This window comes from Diadema antillarum, unplaced genomic scaffold (genome assembly GCF_040938485.1).
Source record: "Diadema antillarum isolate AM-2024a unplaced genomic scaffold, OU_Dant_1.0 seq00000905_RagTag, whole genome shotgun sequence".
Classification (NCBI taxonomy): Eukaryota; Metazoa; Echinodermata; class Echinoidea; order Diadematoida; family Diadematidae; genus Diadema; species Diadema antillarum.
In genome coordinates, this window is record NW_027271763.1 from 86658 (window position 1) to 100901 (window position 14244).

The following is a 14244-nucleotide window of genomic DNA, read 5'->3' on the forward strand; positions in this document are numbered from 1 at the left end:
CATATTAATGACATGACATAGTGTGGTATTAGGGTTGTTTTATGTGAAGCAAAGAAAAAAAATATGCATGTGATGTTTCAAGCTTTTGCTGAAAATAGAAGTTGCAGTTTAATGTCATTAAACAGATAACAGACTAATATTGTATAGCTGTCAAAACCTTGATAGTTGTCTGAGTTTTTCTTCATATTTCCACCACATGATAGGTTGATTCCACTGACTTCAGGGAAAAATAGATCTCCTCTTGAGGTCCTTTCTCCTTGAATCCATGTCCAAAAGAGAACTTGTGAAGCTTGCCCCCTTTATAAGGCATTATTTACCATTTGCAGATGAAACAAAACCCAGCTTTAGTGCTTCAAAATAACTATAAAATGTGAGTTGAGGATAGAAACAACCAATGTAAAAAAAAAAATGTAATCAGTATAATCAATGTTTATCATTGTTAAATATACAAAATGTGAACAGTAGTTTGATAAAATTATTTCTAGAATAAACCATCTATAGAGTTGTGCTTTATTGAGAAAAAATAATGATATCTCCTTATATTTTAGGCTTTATTGTGAAATTTTTATATGGTAGGATGTTTTGTGATACAACTGACCAACACATTACTTTGTATTAATATGCATCAGATGTGATATCTCGCATATTTTTTTTTTTTAGTCACTGCTCCCAATGGTAAACAATACCTTTAAAGGACAAGTTCACCTTCATAAACATAAGGATTGAGAGAATGTAGCAATATTAGTAGAACACATCAGTGAAAGTTTGAGGAAAATCAGACAATCCATTCAAAAGTTATGAATTTTTTAAGTTTTTGTGCAGTAACCGCTGGATGAGAAGACTACTGCAGTGTATGTATAACTTAGATGTCACATGCGTACAACAATATAAGGAAAATATAAAGAGAATTTCACAAAATTCCATCTTTTGAAAAAAGTACACATCCCCCTGACTCGTTACCGACAAATGTTATGGGTAATATTATTCCCCCCGCCTTTAGAAAGAGGCAAGTCAAGTGCTCTTTTATTATGCGAAAAAAAGTGAAAATATGTTAAATTTTCTTTTACATTTTCTTTATACTGTTGTACGCATATGACTCACAAGCTGTAGTAGTCTCCTCATCCAGTGGTTCCAACACAAAAATTTTAAAAATTCATAACTTTTGCATCGATTGTCCAATTTTCCTCAAACTTTCACTGATGTGTTCTACTATTATTGTTGCATTCTCTCAATCCTTATGTTTATGAAGGTGAACTTGTCCTTTAATAGCATGCTGGGTGAAGAAGCAGAAATAATTGTTACACAAACTTGCCAGATATTTTGTTGTTAATCCTAAATAATTGGTAATTTGCCATAAACTTTTGGTCCAATCATTGTTCTGAACCTGATATTGTGATCGTCCATATTAATGTATGGTCACACTATCATGCTGGTATATCTACTTGTTATGGAATTACACATAGTGTACTGTAAGCCCAGTTTTAGCATGGAGGTACAAGACCTCCATGGTTTTTAGTAACCAATGAGTTTGATTATGGAAGCTTTTGTTTTATCAATGTCTGGTAAATACATTATGTGGAAAACACAGATAGCTCGGAAAAGCTGTGTTTATTCCATGCTTCCTATTCAAACCACAGGAAAGCACATTTTGGATCTTTTCCGTAGACAGGTGGCTTTCATTTTGCTGCCGTGATAGTCTGGCTTTGTTATCATGATGTTTGGAATGCCCGATGTGGTTTTCCACATGAATTTTGCCAACTACACATACCACTGTAGCTCACATTTTTCTGCGTATAAAGCTACATTTTATAGTACAGTGTACCTGCACAACTGACGAACGAGTTTGTCATAAAGTGAAACCAGGAAACTGATCTTGATAACCACTTTTCTCTCTGCTGCTATGTAGTTCTCCATTGGTTTGAAGCATTATGGGGGGAGGGAATAAAAATTCTTGAATCTTTATGTGCTGATAGGGCATTCTGCAGTCATCATAAAGTTGGCTCTAGGGCCTTTGAGTGTTCAAAATCATGATTTTTAGATGGGGTGCACATGCCCTATGATATTGAAAGATTGCCATTAGAAATGTTGTCGTTTCCAATCAGTAGGTTTAAAAAAAATGTGAGGGTTAGGAAAGTACCATACAGTAAAATTGTATTCCCCCATTGTAGCCAGGACTGGGAGGACTGTCTGAGGTTGGGGGCTGTAACTGAAGAGTATTGTCTGTGGACTAATACAGGTAAAGAGAAATAGACTTTATGAAAAACACAGGAAATTCATGAAATGTGTGTCCTCCTTTAAATATCTGTAGCAGCATTTGCTGAGTAGAATATCAAATTCTGAGTCTGGATGGCCTACTGATGACATTATGAAACCCTAAAATGCACAGGGCCTACTAGATAGTATCCACAATGAAATAAGTATTAGTAGCTGTGTTTGATATTGCATCATTGAGAAGCCAGTGGATGTACAGATGTAGACTACGTGTAGCTTGTGGTGTGTTAATATTCTTCTGATTCTCAAACTCTGATAACCAAATGCTTTCTTAAAGGGGATGGCTATCATAGTAACCGATCAGTGGGAATCAGTGGGAATGCTGAGGGATGATTGTTCCAATCCTTGTGGGATTCATTTAAGAGTACATTATCTATGCACTGTTGTGTGAAAATTATGTGCTTCAGAACGGTCTCATATTCAAGTAATGTGCAGATTAATGCCCCGTCACTGACCAGGCACGCTAACCTGGAAACATTAAACTGCACATTACTTGAATATGAGACCATTCTGAAGCAAATAATTTTCACACAACAATAGATGTATAATGTACTCTTAAATGAATCCCACAAGGATTGGAACAATCATCCTCCAGCATTCCCACTGATTCACACTGCTCAGTTAAATACTAGCCATCCCCTTTAACATTTGTGTACTGTCATTGTGCATCTCAACCCCAGGTCCACGCCCTGAGGAAAGAGCTACTGCACCCCCTGGAGGGCAAGCTGGAACAGGAGTGGAAGAACATCTTACAAGTCCAGAAAACATATCTGTCAGAGAACAAGACAAAAGCAGAGGTGGGTGCATGTACAATGTAAAAGGTCATAAGTCATAGGTCATAGATGTACAGGGTCAGCGGTCATAGGTATGAAGGGTCACAGGTTTATGACAGATCATGTTTGTACAATATGTTGTAGGTCATGGTGGGTGTGGAAGTAGCCAGCATTCAGTAAAGACCAGTGTCCTGCCTTCTTGCACTCATAAATATGAAAATCCATAAGTGTGTACCTTTGGTTAAGTAGGGCCTTTAAGAGGCCACTTGCCCCATGGCCGAGGGCTAGTTTAGATATCTGTTTTGATAAACAGTTTGATGAACTTATTGAAGCATTATGGCCACAGATGAGCCTGTGATTTTTATGCCTCCGCCACGAAGTGGTGCCGGAGGCATTATGTTTTCGGGTTGTCCGTCCGTCCGTCCTTCCGTCCGTCCGTCCGTCCTTCCGTCCGTCTGTAATGATTTTTGTGGACAGGGTAACTATCAAAACCTTTTGAGGTATCTTAATGAAACTTGGCATGTATGTGTATTAGGGGGTGAACTTGTGCCTATCAACTTTTGGGTGCACGTGCTCAAGGTCAAAGGTCAAAAGGTCAAGGTCAAATACATAAAATTTCACTATTTCCACCATATCTATGCAATGCCTGAAGATATTTTCTTGAAACTTAGTGTATACATGTATTACCCGATTAAGATTCTCTGGTGAAAGTTTGGGTCACGAGGTCAAAGGTTAAAGGTCAAAAGGTCAAGGTCAAATACATAAAATTTCACTATTTCCTCCATATCTATGCAATGCCTGAAGATATTTTCTTGTAACTTAGTGTATACATGTATTACCCAATTAAGATTTTCTGGTGAAAGTTTGGGTCATGAGGTCAAAGGTCAAAGGTCAAAAGGTCAAGTAAAAATATTAAAACTTCACCTTTTTCTCTGTACCTTGGAAATTGTTCAAGGTATCTTCATGGAACATAGTATGTACTGACTGGCAGTGATTATCTAGAGAATTTAGGGTTCATGGGGTCAAAGGTCAAGGGCAATACTTCAAAATTTTACTATTTCCCTCATGTTTACGCAATGCCAGCAGGAATTTTTTTACACTTGGTGTATGCATGTATAACCTAATAGAGATTCTCTGAAAGTTTTTTTCTTTTGTTTTTGCCTGAAAGGTCAAAAGGTCAAAGATCTAGTGAAAGTGCTGAACCAAATTTTTCCTCCATATCTCGGAAGTGGCTCAAGTTATCTTGAAACATACTACATATTTATGCATGTTCTGCCTGACAGTGATTATCTTATGAACTTTAGGGTCAAAGGCCAGATGAAAATGGCAACAATTTACTATTCAATACAGAAATTGCACTTTGTTGAAAATTACTCAATGCATTTAACGTATGAATGGGTCGAAGTCAAGTTAAAGTCCTTAATAAATCCCAAATACATGCTCTCCTATTCATCCAATTAAACGTAGGTCAAGGAAGGTGAACATTCAACACATTCATGACATACTTGTCATTTTATTATTTTGCCAATTTTGAGAAAATGTACTCACACATTGTCCACATGTACTATCTAGACCTATTAGGAGAATCATGCATTATGGCGGAGGCATACCAGTCGCCATAGCGACATTTCTAGTTATTTTTATTTCTTCTCCTTTTTCTTCTTTTTTTGTGGAGTGGAGGGGGAGATGGGGAAAGGACACAAGAAAAATACCAATTGTAAAAACTTTCGATACTTCGTTGAGTGACTGGTAAACCTCATGTTGCTTGTTTACATGTTTTAAAGTATTTAATATTGAAGTTGCAATAAAAATCATCCTCATCAAAAATGAATTGAAATGATGAGTTGTACACAGGACTGTAATGAATAAACTACATAGTTACATTAATTCATAAAAGCATGATTACTAAAAGTTATGGTTTGTTTTTGGGCATCAACTTTCATTTTTGTTTTCTACCAGTTGATTCAGGAAGTGATAAATTTTGCTCACCTGAAGAGACAGACCTCACTTTGTCATTATAATTGTAATGTTTACCTTGGCCTAAAATATTTGAACTCTTTTATCAAAAACATACATGGATTGATGATGTGATTTTGAAGGTATCATCAGGTCACTGGTTTAAAGTTACAAAAAAAGTGCTGTTTCAGAGCAAACTGATCTTTCTGTCAAGGATGTGGCATTCTTCATTTCCATATTTTTTAATTGCAAGCAACTGCATGTTTATTGGTATTTTATAGGGCTGATTACGCTGTTTGATTACAATATTTTGATCATATAGTGGGAATATGCAAGGCAAATATGTTTGCCTTTGTCATTCAGAGTTAGAAAGCCCCTCTGTAATCGACCAAGTTTGGGCTAAATACTTGTTCTCTGAACTTTTCTGTTTGCATGACGTGCTTTTTAAACTCACTTTTTGTGTGTTTGTGTGTTTAAATATGATCTGTTTACCTAAATGGATACAGAATGGAGCGGTAGATTTCAAAGAATAGCAAGTTATGCATTTCGATGCAATATGTATCGGAGGTTGCTCCTGATCTACAGCAACTACAATATATGGTGTGAGCATACACATAAATAGGAAACGACTCGTAACATACGCTGTAATCACATCTGTTTCTGCAAAGAATCTTCAGATTTCGTTGTTATCAGCACAGGCAATTTCACTTTGTGGTGTGTATGTCTGTGATGCATCAAGTATCGATGTGCCCAAGATTTAAAGGCATGATTTAATTTGCAGAAGAAACAAAAACCCAGCATTAGTGCTGTTAGATAGTTCTTAAATGTGAGTTAGGGATAGAAACAACCACTGTAAAATTGTGAATCCGTACAATACTTGATGTTAAAGTGTTGTTAAATTCACAAAATGCGAACAATAGTTACGATAAAAATGTTTCCAGATTAAACCATCTACAGTTACGGTTTATTGAGAGAAACACTGATATCTCCTTATATTTTAGGCTTTATTGCGAAAATTTTATATGGTAGGATGTTTTGTAATACAACAGACCTACACATATGCATCAAATGTGATACCTTGAACATTTTTAAAATCACTGCTCCCAAAGGTAAACTGGACCTTTAACATGGCAGAAGGTCTGCGGGGGGAAGTCTACGTGCAGCACCCAATGATAATCAGCAATGATTTGGGACTGGGCCGGGAATGGGAGAGAAAGGCCAGATCACAGTTGTAATAAACTACAGAGTAGACTGAAAGTGAGATGGTATTTATTCCATCAAATTCTTTATCTCTTTCTACTAGTATGTATTCTAGATTGCAACACAAAGAATACCTCAGATTATAGACAAATAAAATCTGTGATGGTATTTATACAGTATGTGGGATTTTCCCACTTTTTCACCAATTTCTCCCCCTCTTTCCGTACAGTCTCTCTCCCCCATTCTTTAAAGACCTCTGACCTTAAACTAGCGAGAACGAGTCCTGAGTACCGGCATACTTGGGCAGGTGTCTATGGGAAATGCGTGTTGTAGCAAAATCAGTCCGTCCTTAACAACGGGTTAGTTGATCAAACACAGCCTGTAAAATGCTGTAGATGTCCCAATAAGAGATAGATTGTCACTTTGAGATACTGTATTCAAAGATGGAATTATGAGAAGGACACTAAATAGTGTGAAGAATGAAAAGAAATCTGCATAATTTGATGCAGTTGTATACTGTAAAACATGATATATTCGCGGCACGAAATTTTCGCGAATTGGAGCCCACGGCCTTTTTCGTGGCAAGAAATTTTCGCGAATAGCCACTTGCGTTCAATGCATATAGTGTAGATAAGATATTTTGCGTGCATTTTAATTTCGCGAATCTTGGCGCTCGCGAAATTCGCGAAAGTAAAATGCACGCGAACATTCCTCGTTTTACAGTATAATGTGCTGCTGTCTGTTTGTTTGTGGTGTGTGAGTGTATGTTGTGATGGATGCAAGGCAGGAGGGGAGGACTGAGAAAAACAATGAAGTACGTAGGTACTTGAAAGTCTTATAACAGTATCAGTTGAGACTCGACAAGTGGCAAAATGTTTAAATCTAGTTTGCCCTTTCAGAACAAAAGCAAAGATTATGTCTGCAGGACACTGATTTGAATGCATTGCATCCTCTTCTTGTACCATCCAAGACTAATGGCCTTTGAAGTATAATTGGTGACCCATCAGCACACATGTACATTGTATGTAGAATATTACAGTATAGAGCTGCCAACAATACATTGGTTTTTTTGTTGTTTTTTATTTAGTATTCAGTATACTTTTCTCCAAGTAAAACTATTCTAAAGAAAATATGTAGTCTGTCATGAAAAGTATGCTTTTTCCTGAAATTTCAAGATGCTGAGCTTCTGTGGGGATTTTTAGGTGATCCGAGTATCCTCTCGGATCACCTTCTGTATCTGTACGGATTCTTTGTTTTTCTTCTTCTTCTTTATTTCTCCTCAAAAGTTGTGCAGAGGTTAGCTCAGAAAGTCCGCTGCCTGTCAATTTCAAAATTATATCATGTATGCATCATGTCCCAAAGACGGCAAATCTAATGTATCATTGTGATCAGTCGACCGTGACGTCACTATGACGTCATTATATGAAAACACATTCTCAATCATATCTCATTAATGAAATAGAATTTTTCAATGAAATTTACGTCACATATATTTAAAGTTATGCGCATTCTACTCATGTTCTCAAAATTCATATTTTCTCTTAAAACGTGCGCGTACGCGCGCGTTGAAATATTTGTATGCTCCAATCGAGCTCAAAATTTTTTTGCACACGTTTCAGACCATTTGGAGCATTTTTTGAAAAATTGAAAAAATCGGACGGACGCGTACGCGCGCGCGCATATACGCACGCACAGCTCATATGCAATTGAAATTTCCAGTTTTTTCACTTTGATCGCATGTCTGAAATGTCAAGGAATATTTATACCACGTTTCAAGTCAATCCGACTCAATATGACGTCATACGGGGCCGTCAAAGTTGAAATTCCGCGCGCGCGTCAATGGCGATATACAGTGCAACTATGCCAAAAAACTGCCAATTTTAAATCCGATTTTACTCGTCAGGATGGACGGTGACCCCCCATTTTCTTTACATATATTGAAAGCTGATGAGTTGTACATGTCATTTCATGGGTAGGCAATGCTGACAAAATGATTAAAAGATATCAAATTTCTTAATAAAGTAAAAAAAGTAAATTTTCAAAATGACGTCATCAAATTACAAGTTTACTCGAGCGTATCTCACTTATCCTCTGCCAATTTTCTCCCATATTTCAGTATGTTGTAGCTTATGAAATGTTCTTTCATTAATGTAAAAACAACATTTTGATTGGATGACGTCATCGCCTCGTAAAAATGGATTGAATGTATCCTTGTAGAATTTGACCAGTTTACGTGTTATCTCTATGGGAGAGCAGTTTTTCTGGCAGTGAAAATTGACATGACTCTCTTTTTCGAGCACTAGCTCACTTTTGCTTCGGTGAATTTTATCCAGATTTTAGTATGTTGTAGCTGAGACTTTGGGCTATCGTAAGTGTGCCCTTCATTTTTTCATAAGACGTCGGCATCACGTCGAAAAACTTGGTTGAAAATGGCACGTGGCTTCGATGCAGCGTCATTTTGCTTAATACACAGGGCCTATGGAGCAACAAATAGGTCATTGCATAGCGCATCCGACTCGTAATCCTAAGGTCCCTGGTTCGAGGCTCACCCCTGCCAATATTTTTTTTTCATTTTTTTAAACACTTTTTTTCTTCTTTTTCTTTAGTTATTCTTAATCTCCCTTCCTAACTTTATCTTTTTCTGATTTTTTTATGCTTCTCCTTCAAATTTCTATAAAATAACATATTTTTTTCTTTATTTTTCTTTCTTTCTACTACTTTCTGTGCAATAGATGAACAACAACAATGGCTATCAATCCCATATTTTGCACATGTTTAGTTCATGTCACGTACATTATTTCATAAAATAACTACTTGATCGGACACCATCTTGGGTATGTAAATTAGGGTCAAAGGTCATAAATGTTTCATCCTGTATCTTGGTGAATACATGTCCTATCTTTCCCATATTTTGCACACACAAAGACCATGTAACAAGGATCATTTCACAAAATAACCACTTTTTGCTCAGACGCCATCTTGGGTGTTTAAAGTGAGGTCAAAGGTCATATGTACTTCTTTCTTTTCTGTATTTTCGTTATGACGTGTTATCTCTATGGGAGGGATTTTTTTTAATGTGAAAATCGACATGCTTTTCTTTATCGAGCACTAGCTCTCACTTACCCTTCGGTGAATTTCTCCCAGATTTTATGTTGTACCTAAGACTTTGCATTTTGCATCTTGGTGAATACCTGTCCTATCTTTGCCATATTTTGCACACGAATATAGACGATGTCGCAAGAATCATTTCACAAAATAACCACTTTTTCCTCAGATGCCATCTTGGGAGTGTAAAGGTGGGTCAAAGGTCATATGTATTCGTTGCTGTATCTTCGTTATTCAGTGTATATAGAATTGGTACCAAAGATGGCAGATATGACTCCCTTTTCTAAATGAGAATCCAAACCTCACACGGCCAATGTCTCTAAACACAGATGAAACTTGTATTGTCATGCCTATTACGATCAGGACTCGAATCATTGATTAAAAAAAAATCGGATCACCTTAATTTGTCAGTGATGACAAATTACAATCTCTAGTTTCCATCTTGTAACCAAATTATGTTATTTGCCTTTAAGTATTGCTTGTAACTATACATCAGTGTGTGTTTTGATCTGTAGGTTTAATAGAAAGTATGTTAAATATTGGGATCAACAGTATCATGCCAAATACAGATTACGTACATCATACTATCCAGCATAGACAGGAGATACCATTAATGTCTTCATAACAGGATGAATAACATGCTTCTATTCCATTTGTTTTTCATATCAAATCAAATTACAGGGTACCAGTAATGTCACATGGATAACATAGTATTGAAATACACTGACAGTCAGGAAAGATAAGAAATGAGCCAGCCTTCAAAGGATCAGGAAAGGCAGTTCCAATGTCATGCCTATCAGCGCTTAGACATAAAACAGTGATCGTATAATTCATTCTGTACAATAAGAAATCATAAATTGCCTTGATAAAAGATATCAAATGAACATTGAACCAAAGATTCATAAATGTTCTAAACCAAAGAATTATGACTACCTCTCCCAGAGACAGATTATGTTAATGTTCTCTACCAAGGACAAAATCGGTGTGTCTTACCAAAAACCATCTTTCATTCCGAAGATACTGAGAATGCTTTATGTGGGGTTCTGAATGTAAATGTATGGGACTCTTCATTCTCTGTTGATATTGGGGAAGCTTCAATGCAGACTTGATTTATTTACATCCTTCATAGGGCACTGAATGTCTCGCATTCCAGGAGGAAATTGAAACAGAAATATAAATTTCATGCGATTGGGAATGCTTTGCCATTTTTAGCTCTGCTTCCTATTATTGGTTGGCTGAAGGCAGTGTGCTTGGACTGATATCACTGGTTAGTCTTGGATCTAGGGTACTTTCTTTCTCGAGTTAAAAGATTTTATACTGCAAAAAGAGAGAAAGTTGTTGCGTGAGGCAGTGACACATAAGCAACAAATAAAATTGAAAATGTGAGCAAGCCAGACAAATGGTTTGACAGGTGTTGCCATTTGAACATCAATAAATCATCTGTAATGCCATCCTATTAGTTACGTTCAGACGACAAGCCGTAACCTCGAGGTTAGAGCTTGTAGTTAGGGACCGTGAAGACGCACTCATAGTTAGCTAACCTCGAGGTTTGCTCGATGTTAAGAGCCACGAGAAATCTTATGGTTAGCGCTCAAACCACGAGCCGCGGGGGGGGGGGGGGGGGGGGGGGGGGGGGGGGGGGGGGGGGGTCCCCACTCGTAGTTAAGCACCGTGTGGACACAAAAATCAACGCACTCAAAGGGGCAGGAATTTGACCTTGAGGTTTCGTAACCTCGAGGTTAAGATACGTCGTGTGGACGCATGTCGTAGTTAGGGGGCAAGAGCTTAACCTCGAGGTTAGGGCCTGTCGTCTGAACATAACTATTGACTCATATAGATAATGGCATCCATCAGGTGATAACAAATTCTCTTAAATATCATTCTGTACCTGCTTTGAAGCAATCGAGACCCTCCTCCCCCACCCCAACATGAAAAAAAAAGACAATTTTTTAAACATATGAAATTTGATTACTGATGTAATGTTGGTTGATGTACAAGTCTGTGATATGTTTGTAGCAGATTTGTATAAGAATAGCCTGTGAGAAAATCAAAAAGTGTATTCATAGTTGTATCCTGCATGTTGTCATCATGATTATGCGACTAAGAGGGGGCTATAGTGTAGTTTGTCAGAGTACTCACTGGCAAGTCAGATATTCATTAGGGGCCCGTTGCATAAAACTTACCGTTGAATTTCAATGGTAACTACCGTCAAAATTAGGCATCACAACCAATCAGCATCAAGGATTCTAAAATTTACCGCTACTTTGAAGACTTACCGCTAGAAAGGAGCGGTAAGTCCAGCGGTAAGGGTTTTATGCAACAGGGCCCGTAGATCTTTAAACCCTATTTACCAGATTTATGTGTAGCTCAAATCTTTTTTTTTTTAGCTTGAACCCACTGAAGACTAGTCCTGAGTATACTTGGACAGGCATTTATGGGAAATCTGTTTTCAAGCAGAATCAGCTCATATTCAATAGGTAAATTGTTAGTTGTTGATTCTGCCAGCTTGACTGTCGTACAGAACTAATCTGATATAATGGAGATTCATTGTCATGTTCATTGCTTTTGAAATTTTCATACTGGTCTGCAAAAAAAAGAAGAGGGAAAGGTTGCTATAATGAGAGTTGTGTTTTTAACATCAAAAAGCACCTCCCTACACATCTGTGACAGGAACCAGGATGCGGCTGTATCGTGTACATTTTCTTTTCCATATTACATTGCGACGTGGGAGATTATCAATCTGTCAGGAAAGTTATGAAATTCAGACTAATGACATGATGTATGCACTCTCAGAAGGGACTTTGTTTTCATACGTTTCCTTCCTGATGGGCTATTGGATTTTGTTTCTTTTCGATCTCTATGAACGGGCCTATCTAAACAAATCTTGTATTTATTTTAAAAGCTGCATTCATCTGATCTGTCTTGCAACAGAACGCATTTCCATTGCTCTCAGTCACTTTTATTGTGGGTGGTTTCATTCTTGCATTAAAGGGATCGTACAGTTCTGGTTGAGACCTAATTTCAGGTTTCTAACATTTTTAGGTGAGATAATGAGAAATCTCATATGAAATATGAAAGAGCATGCAATTTTATGAGGAATTCAACGTTTATTTGATAAAAATTGGTTTTGAAATAGCTGAGATATCCAAAAAAAGAAAGATTCTAATAAAGTGTGGGACCCACACTTTGTAACAATCACTTTGTTTTACTTTGTTTTTGGATGTTTCAGTTATTCCAAACCCGATTTTCATCAAATAAACTTTGAATTCCTCTTAAAATGGTATGCTCTGTGCTAACGTAGTGTTTTCTTGGTATCTTGCAAAAATTCGAAAGCCTATTTCTCAACTCAACCAAAACTGTACTATCCCTTTAACGGTCTTGAAACAAATTGTGATCTTTACTCCATAAGCTTTTGACTCTGAAGGGCAAGATTTCAGGTACATAGTCTTACTAAAAAATACATTATGGAATATCATTACTGTTTATTCCTTGTGCTTTATCATATCCAAATATTATCCAGAAAAGGAAAATGGGGAGGAGGTAAGAGGTAAACATCATGGATCTAGAGATCATACTTTTAGTTGAAAAACCCCAATGTCAGTTTCTTGAGAGCAACATGTTATTGAAAACTGAGGGCGCTTTCAGACACACCGAGTTATCATATATTCATACGACATATGGATATACGACGTTTCGATATGAGAGCGTACAGACACGCACCCTGTTATATGATAATCGTATCAGAGCATTCAGACGTAGCGCACAAGCGATATTTCTTGAGTAGATGTGGTTTTTAGCTCACCTGAGCCAAAGGCTCAAGTGAGCTATTGCAATCGCCCTTCGTCCGGCGTCCGTCGTGCGTCGTGCGTCGTGCGTCGTGCGTCGTCCGTCGTGCGTCGTGCGTAAACTTTTTACATTTTCATCTTCTTCTTGAAAACCCCATGACCGATTTTCATCAAACTTGGCAGGTAGCATCCCTAGGGGGTTAGGAACTCAATTTGTTAAAATGGGCACCATGCCCCACCCAGGGGGCCCCCAGGGGGGCCCAAACCCCCCAAAATTAAGGAATCTGTAAAAATCTTCTTCTCTAGAACCAGAAGTGATAGAGCGAAGTTAATACTATGAGTTAGTACATTGATGACTGTAGTTTCAAGTTTGTTCATGGCAGAATCAGGGGTGCCCCCCTTGGGACCCAGGGGAGGGGGGTGGGGAAGGGTTCTAATGGGGCCTAAATTGTACATTTTCATCTTCTTCTTGAGAACTCCATGACCCATTTTCACCAAACTTGGCAGGTAGCATCCCTAGGTGGTTAGGAACTCCATTTGTTAAAATGGGCACCATGACCCACCCAGGGGGCCCCCATCAGGGGCCCAAACCCCCCAAAATTAAGGAATCCGCAAAAACCTTCTTCTCTAGAACCAGAAGTGATAGAGCTAGGTTAATACTATGAGTTAGCACATTGATGACTGTAGTTTCAAGTTTGTTCATGGCAGAATCAGGGGTGCCCCCCTTGGGACCCGGGGGGGGGGGGGGGGGGGGGGGGGGGTGAGGAGGGGTCCTAATGGGGCCTAAATTGTACATTTTTATCTTCTTCTTGAGAACCCCATGACCCATTTTCACCAAACTTGGCAGGTAGCATTCCTAGGGGGTTAGGATCTCAATTTGTTAAAATGGGCACCATGCCCCGCCCAGGGGGCCCCCAGGGGGCCCAAACCCCCCAAATGAAGGAATCTTTAAAAATCTTCTCTAGAATCAGAAGTTATAGAGCTGAGATAATACTATGAGTGAGTACATTAATGACTGTAGTTTCAAGTTTGTTCATAGGAGATCCAGGGGTGCCCCTCTTGGGGGTAGGGGGAGGGGGGTGGTTGGAAGGGTCCAAATGGGGGCCTGAATTGTACATTTTCATCTTCTTCCTGAAAACCTCATGATGGATTTT

At 38.1% G+C, this 14244-nt stretch overlaps 1 protein-coding gene across 1 annotated transcript in view; it reads left to right on the forward strand.

The window, feature by feature from the left end:
• Nucleotides 1-14244, forward strand: part of LOC139741112 (BAR/IMD domain-containing adapter protein 2-like) — a 115278-nt gene that overhangs the window by 54376 nt on the left and 46658 nt on the right. Inside the window, exon 5 of the mRNA XM_071651701.1 lies at nucleotides 2952-3068. Within this exon, the coding sequence (XP_071507802.1) occupies nucleotides 2952-3068 (117 nt within the window). The remainder of the gene's footprint in view (nucleotides 1-2951; nucleotides 3069-14244) is intronic.